At 35.3% G+C, this 12,347-nt stretch overlaps 1 protein-coding gene across 1 annotated transcript; it reads right to left on the bottom strand.

The window, feature by feature from the left end:
• Window positions 1-10,685: 10,685 nt before the first annotated feature.
• Window positions 10,686-11,699, bottom strand: LOC145687311 (zinc finger MYM-type protein 1-like). The gene has a single exon (XM_081760773.1). It carries the CDS (start codon window positions 11,697-11,699, stop codon window positions 10,686-10,688), a length of 1,014 nt encoding a protein of 337 aa, XP_081616899.1.
• Window positions 11,700-12,347: the final 648 nt, after the last annotated feature.

Below are 12,347 nucleotides of genomic sequence, written 5' to 3'. Positions count from 1 at the left end.
TTTTGATGGTCCCCTTGAATTTTATATATGCTATGTGAAATATTTTCATGTCGGTCAACGCAAATCATTTAGGAAACAGTGACAAATTATAATTTTTCAACAATTATTCCGATTGGTACACCTAAAGTAAACCTGCACGATCAGAAGATACCTCATCAGCTGTGTTTTCACTTTCTCTCACCTGATATCGCTTAAATCGAAATCTTACGAATTTTCCTTCCGAAATAGAGCGTGAGCGTGCTCTAAATAAGAGAAATCTCATAGGATCGTTCAGAACACATAAAATGACATGCGATCTGATGCGATACACGTTGAGGTTTTGCCTCTAGGACAAATCGTAAGAGATTTCCTAGGATCTATCATATAGTGTATAGCTGACCTAACTAAGTTCAGTGAGAAGATTAAGAACAGGTTATAGTTTGCCAGTTAGAGAAAGAGATCCGGATGCATGTTCAATCGTGAAATCATAGCGAGTGAATGCTCTGATAAACAAGCTGAATTTTAAGATATATTAAGCTTTTGTGAACATTGAACTAATACAAAAGGACTCATAACACTAGTCGACAAAAAAATCACTTTTTCCCTGGCACACGGAATAAAATACCTGATTCTAATAGAACTTTTTACGTAGAATTTGAATCTGCAATCAGTTTTTCTCCATCACCCTGAGTTTTCCCGTGACAGAGGGATTTTTGGGAAATTTCCCCTCTTTTTTTAAACATTTTCATACCTGTAGCTCGGGTACCCTTCGGTATATAAACACACAAATTATATTGTATGTTAGCTTGATTTATACTTAGTAAGCCCTCATAAGAATCGCATTATTCTTTCTAGAGAAATAAACATATTTATATAAAAATATGCTATGTATACTGTTCATTTTACCATATTCATTAGTATAAATAAAATCACATATAACTTCCACGAAAACTACAATATAGGCACGGTTTATACCTCATTGGATTTGAAATTTTCAATGATGTATACACCGTGTCACCATTTTTTGAATGAGGGAATTTCTAGAGGGATTTTGTGGGAAATTCCCTCCAAAAAGTAGTTTATAAGATTCTTTTGTCTTAATTTGCTATTTGTATATAGTGATACAAAAACAGGAACTGCACTAAAACATAATTTTATGTCTACTTAATAAACAATACAAAAGAAGTGAGTGGTACCTTCTTAATAAATGAACACTTACTTACCTTAACTAAAATGTTTTTGTTGTCGAATTTCTTCTGTTTGGCTTCTGGAACGTCTCTTTTGAGTGTCCAACAGTAATCAGCTAGCATTTGTGAACTCCACTCTCCCTGGTATCTCTTCTCCATGGAGGAAATGTCGTGATGGAAATGTTCCCCATGCTTATCACTAACAGCACCAAGGTTTTCAGGAAAGATATCCAGGTGGGAGTCTAGAAAGTGAACTTTAAGGGACATGTTGCAACCTTTGAATGATTGCAGGAAATCACTCACAATTTCACAGTAATTTGGGGCTTTGTGGTTTCCTAAAAAATTCTCTGTTAAACATTTAAATGAACACCAAACTGCTTTCTCAACCGGAGTTAAAAGATCCTCAAAATTTTTTTTTCACGAATCAAACATCTTATTTATGGGCCTACAAAAATCCCTTCCTTGATTTTAGCGTCACTAACTCGAGGAAATTTTTCCTTGAGGTAACAAAATCTTACATTCCTTTTGTCCATTACCTTAACAAAATTCTTGAAGAGCCCCAACTTTATGTGAAGAGGAGGTAGAGTTATCTTAGCAGGGCTCACCAGTGAGGAATAAGCAACATTCTTCTGTCGAGGAGTTAATACAAGCTTTGGCCATTCCTTCTTCCGCTTTGTTCCTGCTATCCCATTCACAGAGGAAACAACAATATTTCGTATAACCAAGCTGCAAGCCCATTAACAAACAAATAACTTTTAAATCACAGCAAACAGTCCACTTGTATTTCTCATACTGAATTCTATCTAACACTATTTTTAAGTTTTCATAGGCTTCCTTCATATTCGTTGTATAAGCCAAAGGCGCTGAAGGAAATTTGTTGCCATTGTGCAAAAGGACAGCCTTCAAACTAGTTTTTGAAGAGTCAATAAACCATCTCCACTCTGTGCTTATATGTGCATATCCGAGTATATCCAACACAGCACAGACATTATTACAAATACACTAAATAGTAGTTTTGAAACTGTGTATGACGGTTTCGAAAAATACACACTTTATTGTCACGATGGAGCAGATTCCAGCCTTTAAGTCTAGAAGCAAGAAGCTCTGCATGTATCTTGGAGAGTTTTAAATTCTGTACGAGGTCATTTAGTTCACCCTGAGTTATCAGATGGGGATCCAATGTAGATGTGCTTCCTACATAAGTAGGATCATCTTCTTCATTTGGAAGTTCAGTAGTTGCCTCAAGTACGTAATCCTCATTTAGCGTAAGATGAGCAGGAGGTACTCGTACAGGTAATTCTGCACTGTGTGCAACTGGCCTAATTGCTGATGGCAAATTAGGGTACTGTACTGTGTGCTTAGATTTACTGGTTATTCCTTTTATCTGTGTCATACAAAAGTAGCAGTCTGAAGAATGATCTTCTGGTTCCTCATGGAAAATCGAACACCTTGAACCGTCCATTCACGGTCTTTTACGACCTCCATTTTAGGGGTGTATTTGTTCCCTTTAATGAGCACTTTTTAGGGGGTGTACTCGTTCTCTCTTATGAGTACATTTTAAGGGTTGGACTCGTTCCCATTTATGATAACTTTTTCCACCAGTTATTCTACCATAGCAGAGAATACATGGAGACTATGTAACATAGCAGAGATGTATTCGTTCCAACCCCTATTTGAACATAGCAGATAATACATAAGACTACGTAACATAGCAGGGATGTATTCGTTCCAACCCTTATTTTAACATAGCAGAAATTACATAAGACTACGAACACCCTGAACCGTCCAGCCATGGTCTTTTACGACCTCCAGTTTAGGGGTGTACTCGTTTGCTTTTATGAGCATTTTTAGGGATGTATTCGTTCTCTTTTTTAACATAACAGAAATAGCAGACAATGAGCACATTATAGCAAAGATTACAATCGAACACCCTGAACCGTCCACCCATGGTCTTTTACGACCTCCATTTTAGGGGTGGACACAGCAGTAGCAAAGATAGTCATTTTAGAGGGTGTATTCATTCTCTTTGATGACCACTTTTTCCACCCCTAAGAAAAGACTTCGAACATAGCAAATTCGTTCCACCCCTAATTGAACATAGCAGAGAATATATAACAGGGGTGTATTCGTTCCACATTATCCACCCCTTATTATGTTGATTCCTCTTTTACGACCTAAATTTTAGGGGTGAACTTGTTCTCTTTTATTTTTCAACCCATATTTGAACATAACAAAGATTATTTTCTTTTACGGGGAGACAATATTCATTAGCTTTTTATCAACTGTTTAAAAATTGCAAAAGGATGCAAACTTCCGTGGTTTGTTATCAGTTACATAATAACTTCCGCCATATGTGGATAATTCTCATTACGTCATTCATTCGGATTTTAAAACATTGTGCTAGTGAGTACAGCCTGGAGAGTACAATAGTGCATTTCTTTAATTTTTATTTTCGATTAAAAAGTGCTGGGGAAAAACCCGGACCGTGACCGGTGACATCATCCCTATTGCGCAATATTACGCAATGCAATCACAAAGGTTTGTGTTGATCGCTCGCGATCTGTCTTGTCATTCAACGACAGGATTTACAAAAAGGGGAAACCCCAACCGTAACCGGTGACATAATCTCTATTGCACAATAATGTCCAATGCAATTAGAAAGGTATAAAAGACGGACCGAGAAGTTCTTTTTTAATCAGTTGCTTGTTGGTGTTTAGAGTAAACTTCTTATCGGTGAAGCTCTGATTTAGAAGTTGAAATTTTTTTCTTAAATTTCGTTAACTGTGTATCGGTGTGCTTTCCCTCAGTTCTCTATAGGTAAGACATTTTATAACGATAATATCATATTATAAAAACTCACTTCTGAACGTATTATAGTAACGTTGTGCTATCTCAGTTCTCTATAAGGATAATATCATATTATAAAAACTCACTTCTGAACGTATTATAGTAACGTTGTGCTATCTTATAAAAGCACACTTTTGGACGTATTATAGTCATGGCAACATTAGGTATAAAAAAGGTTAAACCGAATACTACCAATTTACCAACTGATACTCTATTTAATAATAATTTGAAAAAAATCATTTTAAAAAGTGATAGTGCTTTAAATGATAATAGTGGTTGCTTTTTAAATAATAAAAGAAACCACTGTTTAGATATATTATAACAGGAACAAGATAATACATCTTTTAAAGTAAATTTTTCTTTGGCTACAACTTTTGTAAAACCAGTAGATTTAGAAACATGTAGATTCTTTGTAAATAGTGGTAACGAAATCTTTTACCGAGTACAGATGTGAATGCTATAGTTGAAAAACTATTTAATAAAATTTTAGTTGAACAAGAAAACAGAGCAATTAAGAAATCAGGGTGGTCTCTATGTTCTCAACCTAACCATCTCTTAGAAATTAAAATCAGTAAATACGATCCATTGGCGACATCATCTTATATAAAATTGCCTCAATGGATTTCATCTAAAAAGAAATGTGTTTTAAATATTCAAAATAACGATAATAGATGTTTTATGTATTGCATTCTAGCTGCACTGCATCCTGCAAAAGATAATCCACTGCGTGTAAATAATTACATACAATATATTAATACTTTATTACCGTTATTTGAAAAAACGAATATAAAATTCCCCGTTGAAGTAGCAAACATAAACAAATTTGAAAATACGTATAATTCCGTATTTACTAAGGAACACATTTCTATTAATCTATGTGGCATTGAAAATGTTAATGAAACAATTTTTCCGTTACGTATAAGCGAACACACATCCGCAGGTAAAGATATTGATTTATTGTATTGTGAAGAAAATTTCAATTGTCATTATTTTCTTATGAAAAATCTCAATGCCTCATTGAAAAGTCATAAAGAAAAAAACTTATATAAAATTGCCTCAATGGATTTCATCTAAAAAATGTGTTTTAATTATTCAAAATAACGATAATAGACGCTTTATGTATTGTATTCCAGCTGCATTGCATCCTGTAAACAATAATCCACATCGTATAAATAATTACATACAATATATTAATACTTTATTACCGTTATTTGAAAAAACGAATATAAAATTCCCCGTCGATGTAGCAAACATAAACAAATTTGAAAATATGTATAAAATTAATTAATATAAAATTAATTAATAATGAAAAAAGTGTAAAAAAATTAGCAGCGCAAGATCAGTTTTAAAATCGGGTAAAATTAGCAGACAATCTTGCATTATTCCATATGCTAAAAGATCTGTAACTTTAAATAAACCGATGTACGTAGGAGCCACAGTTTTAGAATTATCAAAATTAGCAATGTATGAATTCCATTATAATGTAATGAAACCTCGATATGGAGATAATTTTAGTATTACTTACATGGATACTGACTCATTTACTACATTAAAACCGACGATATTTATAAAGATATAAAAGACATGATTGAGTATTTTGATACCTCAAATTTTTCTCAACCTAATCCGTATGATATTCCATGCAAAAATTAAAAAGCTTTAAGTAAAATGAAAGATGAATTAGGTGGACTTCCCATTATTGAATATGTTGGTTTACGAGCAAAAAATTATGCAATAAAAACTGTTGAAAGTAAAGAATTGAAAAATGTAAACGGATCAAGAAAAATGTAGTTAAAGAACAAATTACGTTTGACGATTATAAATCATGTCTATTTCAAAACGAAACGATTCATAAAACTCAATTTGAATTTAAAAGTAAACAACACAATTTAACAACAAATCAGGTAACAAAATTAGCTTTAGATCCACATGACGATAAAAGAAAAATTTTAAATTGTAACATACTCACTGTTCCTTGGGGGTATCATAATAAAGATTTAACATGTGGGATTTGTATATTGTAAATATGATATTTTAATTTTTGTATATATTAGTGTAATAGTATTGGTAAACAAAAATATGTCTCAATCAGTTCGAGAACAAATAGTTGCAGAATTACATAAAGGTGCAAGACGAAACTATCCTGGAATACCCGTTATAACGAAAGGAATTAATGATCTATGGCAAGCTGATTTAGTTGAAATGAATAGTGGAAAATTGAAAGGTCTAGCAAACATTAATCGAAATTTCAAATATTTATTAACTGTGATAGACACATTCTCTAAATATGCTTGGGCTAATCCAGTGAAAAATAAAACTGGGAAAGAAATTACACAAGCATTTATAACAGTAATGAGAAAAGCAAACAAAAGCCCAAAATTTTTACAAACGAACAGGGGTCGAGAATTTTATAATTCAGAGTCTGAAAAGGCGATGAACCAAAATAACATTAAACATTATGCCACGTACAGTGATGTGAAAGCAAGTATTATTGAAAGATTTAATATAACATTACCAGTGGTGTAGCCAGACCAACTTAAGTGGGGGGGCCTGAGATTCACATGGGGGGCCCTTATAGAAATACCATATGTTGTTCTTCAAATAAAAATTCCCGGTAAACAAAGGTCTGCTGGGCATCTTAGACTCCTAGTAATCGAAAAACAAAAATTTCAGAAGGCAGAGCAGCAATTTCAGATTTCATACACAAAGGAAGTTTTTATTTTGGATTATCTAACATGTGTCCTTGTACTTAATGTTTGCAGTAAAAATTTACGTTTCCGGCACAGGGCAAGGGCACCAACACCACTGCAAACATTAATTACAAGAGTATTTGTTAGATGGCTAGGGAGCAATTCGAGATGAAATGTTCGAACAAAATGCGTAATTTAGTGTAGGTTAGATTTGGTTAGGATAAATGTATTTACACTTGTATATAGGTTACAAAACAATTCAACCTTACCTAACCTTTACGTCTATGCGTAAAAATCGATAGTCACGTCTACATGTTGATGTAAATTATTCGTAGACTATTTTCGGCGCAGACATGTAGACAGCAACGTAGACTATAATGGCTTCTTGTACTGTGTCTTGTGTGAAACTTTGACAATTGATATTTATAATTAAGCATACCACGAAATGTTCGGAGGTGTTTATTTTGAACTAAAACGTTCGGTTAATGCAAAAGCAAAATGGCCAACACAGTTACTTCTAGACTGAAGGCGCATAGAGGTAAGAACCGTTGTTGCTGGGGAACGTTATTAAAACTTAATTTCATTTGTGACAATTAGAAAGGTGACCTCTGAAGAAAGCAACGATGTACTGTAGGTAACTGGTCCACCGTATGTGATACATTACGAATTCGAGTAGAAGAATGCCGTATATTCTTAATTACAAGGACTAAATGGTTCTAAATTCCATCACTCACACAAATGTTTAATTTACCTCTTCTACAGCAAATTAACTACAATTTCTAAAGCCCTAAACACAGGGGCGTCATTTCAGACTTCGCTTGGGGGGGGGCAAGAGCACTTCCGACATAGGATTTTCACGTTTTGCACTAGTATATTAGTAGACAATCGATTAAAGTATATGTATTCCTCAAACTCTTGGGGGGGGCAATTGCCCCCTCCTGCCCCCCCTAAATGACGCCCCTGCCTAAACACGCTGCGCCGTTAAAATTGTAACAGCATAAATAAGTACAAGTGAAAATATTATGCGAGAATACTCTAGAACAAGGGTGGAGGACACGAGTACGGCAAGAGTGTAGACAATTCCCATGCTTACGCATAGCATTAAAAAATCCCTTCTGCATGACTACAAGGGTGCATATGGTCAACAGTTATATTTTTAGATAAACAATTTTAGATGAAACTCGTCTTTAGAATTTTAAATGAAAATATATCTTTACACAACGAAGTTATGGGCCATGAGGGCACATTAAATATTAAGCTTTTATCACACCTTTTTATAGGACTTGAGGAAAATCTACTGAATGTCTTGAATATGAATTTACTATCAGCTCACAACAAATACATATATAAGTAGTTACAAGAAAAGGGAACGACGGTACGAATTCTGAACATTCAGAATTAAATTCGTAATTGCATTACAGAAAATGATGTTTTAAAGTTCAAAAACAAACAGATGCAGTTTTTGTTTTTCAATATAGGGGGAGTTTTCGTGACTTCTGACAAGTAAACCTTACGTTTGGGTGAATCGAGTTGCTGACTGAGACACATATGAGAAAGTAGTACTAAATGTGGTCAGTATTTCAGTGAAGTTGTAGGTGCGAAGCTCCAGGGGTTTAGGAGATACAGCTACCAGAACATCAAATGGAAGTACAGAATAGTCTTCATACAGTTGGAGGTAAAAGCTCTGTAAGACCTCTTGTAACGACAAAAGGTGAATAACGTATATATGGGTACATATTAGGACTAGAGGTAAGTCATATAGTAAGGGTATATCTGACGGCGGCCATCTTAAAATCCGGCATTTTGAATTAAGATTAAGTTTTTAAAATAGGAATAGGGTCATGTGATACATGATGTAAGGCGCAAATTTAATCAGAAGAGCAATGGTGACGTTAATTTTGATTTACGCGCAATCGGTAAAAAGTTACAGGGAAATTAAATATTGTTGCAGCATATGTATTAGTCCTTTACACACCTTGTAAATTTTGTGTTAATGATAATAAATAAATAAAAAAAACAGGTGGATAAATATTAGGTTTATGGCAAGAGTTGCCTTGATGGAGGCCATGTTCAAATCCGCCATTTTGAATCAGACAAAAGTTTTAAACAAAACGCATAACATTGACATCTTATTAATAGCAAATTTTACCATAAATCCAACGGTATAACCATTTTTGCTTTATCATTAACCAGCAATTGTTATCGCATAAACAAGTTGCTAGTTTAAGGAAAAATGACCAAAATGGAATTGAGTCATAATTGAACTTGGGTCTTTCTTCCAGAAAAGTCCTCAATTAGTACAATCAATATGTAGTTCAGAAAAGAGTGCATGGCTTGCACAAATGCTCTGCTCACAGTGAGCACAACTGACAAAGGCAATCGAGTTACACTTGACACATTTGTCGTTAACAATTCCGTCAAAGCAGTAGTCATAAGGAGCGATCGATTTAATTTTGTGCTGGTTAATGATAAAGCAAAAATGGTTATACCGTTGGAGTTACGGTAAAATTTGCTATTAATAAGATGTCACTGTTATGCGTTTTGTTTAAAACTTCTGTCTGATTCAAAATAGCAGATTTGAACATGGCCGCCATCAAGGCAACTCTTACCATATACCTAATTTTATCCACCTGCGTTTTATTTAATTATTATCATTAACACAAAATTTACAAGGTGGGGTGAAGGACCAATACATATGCTGCAACAATATTTAATTTCCCTGTAACTTTTTACCAATTGCGCGTAAATCAAAATTAACGTCACCATTGTTCTTCTGATTAAATTTTCGCCTCAAATCATGTATCACATGACCCTATTCCTATTTTAAAAACTTAACCTTAATTCAAATTGGCGGATTTCAAGATGGCCGCCGTCAGGTATACCCTTACTATATGACTTACCTCTAGTCCTAATATGTACCCATATATTTGTTATTCACCTTTTGTCGTTACAAGAGGTCTTACAGAGCTTTTACCTCCAACTGTATGAAGACTATTCTGTACTTCCATGTGATGTTCTGGTAGCTGTATCTCCTAAACCCCTGGAGCTTCGCACCTACAACTTCACTGAAATACTAACCACATTTAGTACTACTTTCTTATATCTGTCTCAGTCAGCAACTCGATTCACCCAAACGTAAGGTTTACTTGTGAGAAAACCTCTTCAAGAACCTGTCGACAGAAATATCCTCAAAAACTTTACTTTCGAATGAAAGAAGTACTAAGTTTGCTTTACGACGATGTAGCATCGAGCGTCTATAGGGTGTCAATACACGAGTAAGAGTGGAAAACGAGTTTTCGCACGATGCAGTAGAGGCTCCAAAAGTTAATCCAGCAGCATACAAAGAATACACCCCTGGAAAAGCCTCTCTGTACGGGTATAACATTTCCGTCAGTCTGTGAATGGTTATGGTAGGTAAATCACTACACTGTTTCAATAAAAATCGCTTACAAGTTGCAATTTCCTCTGTATCGGGAGTATATGTAATGAGTTCACACAATGGTGTAAGTTCCTTAACGTCAAGAAAATTTTCTGAATTTATTTCTCTTAATGTCTTGAGAGAAGTAAAAATATTCGTATTTCTTTCACTGAATCGAGCTGAAATCTCCCCGGATACACAATCAATTACATGGAAGTATAGCTTCTTATAAGTATCTGGGCTTGTGTCCCTTTCTCTTCCATAATCTAGGGTATTTTCGTACACCACCATGTCGCGTAGTGAAGAGCTAGTCTTGCAAATTCGTTTTCGTGGAGGGCAATTGTCTGTCTCGTCCGAAAATTCATGACGTATCTCATTTTGCAACTCATTGAAACTGTCTTCAGTGCGTAACGAAGAAACTTCTTCGACGACGGATTGAATAACACCAACTGCTGAGCACAAATCAATTGCTTCAGACTGCAGCATGGCATTAGCAGGTTGCACAATCTTCAGAATTTTCCACACAAAGTAGGCCAGAAACTTGAACATGGGTCTATTTATCTTCTATAATAGACCTGAAGCCTCAATGGAGAGACTTCCATCGAGATCAGTTTCCTCTTCAATAGCTGTGAAAAGCGCTACCAGTTCCTGGTAACTGGATACAATAGCTTCTGTTGTTGCTAAATGGCCAGTCCATCGATGTTCTAGCAAACGATTGAGCTTTGTACCCTTGTACTTTGTCATTATACTAGGTGTCCTAACATAGTTATAAATTGCGTCGCATACTTCAAAGAACTGTCGAATCCTGTTTTCAGTACAAAGGGCATGTATAACAACTAGGTGCAACTGATGGTTAAAGCAGTGAACATAAGGAATAGTTTTTCCAACTGAGTCTTGTAGTAATTTCTGTACACCGCCATGCCTTCCTGACATAACATTTGCCCCGTCGTAGCACTGACTAAGAATGTTTTTTTCGTTGATACCTGCACTCTTCAATACACTAAGAACTGCATTCACTATTCCTGCTGCACTCTGATCATTAATCTGCATCATCTCTACAAGATTCTCACATACTTGTCCTCGAATTACATACCGCACGATTACAGAAAGATTTTCTACACCACTTTTGTCCCTTGTACAGTCGACTTTCAGAGTAAAAAACGAACAATCGCTAGAATTTACCCTGGAAGCAATATCTTCCCGAACTAAATCCGCTGCAATTTGAATCACTTCGTTTTGAATTTCGGGAGACGTGTATTTTCCATTTTTAGGAATAATGCCACTTATTTCACGCAAAGTTTGATCTCTCTTGCAAGTAAATTCAAAGAGTCTTAAAAACATACCTGATGCTTCACTGTCACTGTTTTCATATAGGAAAACTTCCTCAACACCAGTACCACTTGCGCAGCTCATTGCTGATGACAAAATATCGTTTTTGTTTGACGTGTCGTCTTTACCGCGCAATGGCAATTCGTTTGTAGTTAAGAACTTGATAATGTCAAAAATACCAGTCAAATAATAACGGTACTTGTCCAGTTGTTTCTCTTGCAAGTGTCGAAACTCCAGAATTGCTAGCATCTCGCAGATTCTTCTCCTTCCATTCAAGCACAGCAGTTTGGTGATTCTTTGATGCTGCGTGCTTAGCAAAACCCTTGTTGCGTTCTAATGCATGTTTCCAGTTCCTGTACCCAGTCAAAGTAAACGCATCGTCCGAGCTTAGTTTGAAAATTCTACATGCAAAACAAAACGCTGCATCGCGAGTAACTGAATATTCCAACCACTCTCTTCCATTGTACCAGTTACTTGAAAAAGAACGTTCTTTACCACCTGTTTTAACTTTTGGGAACACTGATAACATTGGCTGCGAAGGAACCTTATTATTTAAGTCACTTGGCACCTCACTTGACACTGAAATATTTTCTTCTCCTTTAGTTCTTTCATCTTCTTCCCTTTTTTCGATGAAATGGGAGTCATCAGCTGCAGCAGGTTTAGTTATATCTGTCTGTCTCTTAAAATATTTTAACAACGACATTTGAGATTTTCCAAGGTTGCTAATTTACTTGATCGTGTTGAAAACGGTGATCAAATGGAAAAGACGGCGAGTGCAATGGTTTCAATCCTCATGCTTCCCAGACAGACCTTCGTTACGTAGCTAGTTGTGCCATTCTAGATACTACAATGTTTCTATGCTATTCCAGCTTCAAATATCGATCGGGGTGGATTTAC

The sequence above is a fragment of the Thermobia domestica genome, chromosome 6, assembly GCF_964235325.1.
Source record: "Thermobia domestica chromosome 6, izTheDome1.hap1.1, whole genome shotgun sequence".
NCBI lineage: Eukaryota > Metazoa > Arthropoda > Insecta > Zygentoma > Lepismatidae > Thermobia > Thermobia domestica.
The sequence above is the reverse complement of the archived record's forward strand: the minus strand, read 5'-3'. Positions and strand labels throughout refer to the sequence as shown.

What these genes read in the sequence shown, in the direction of transcription:
- LOC145687311 (XM_081760773.1), bottom strand. Translation starts at nt 11,699, where the DNA reads ATGCTAGCAATTCTGGAGTTTCGACACTTGCAAGAGAAACAACTGGAC.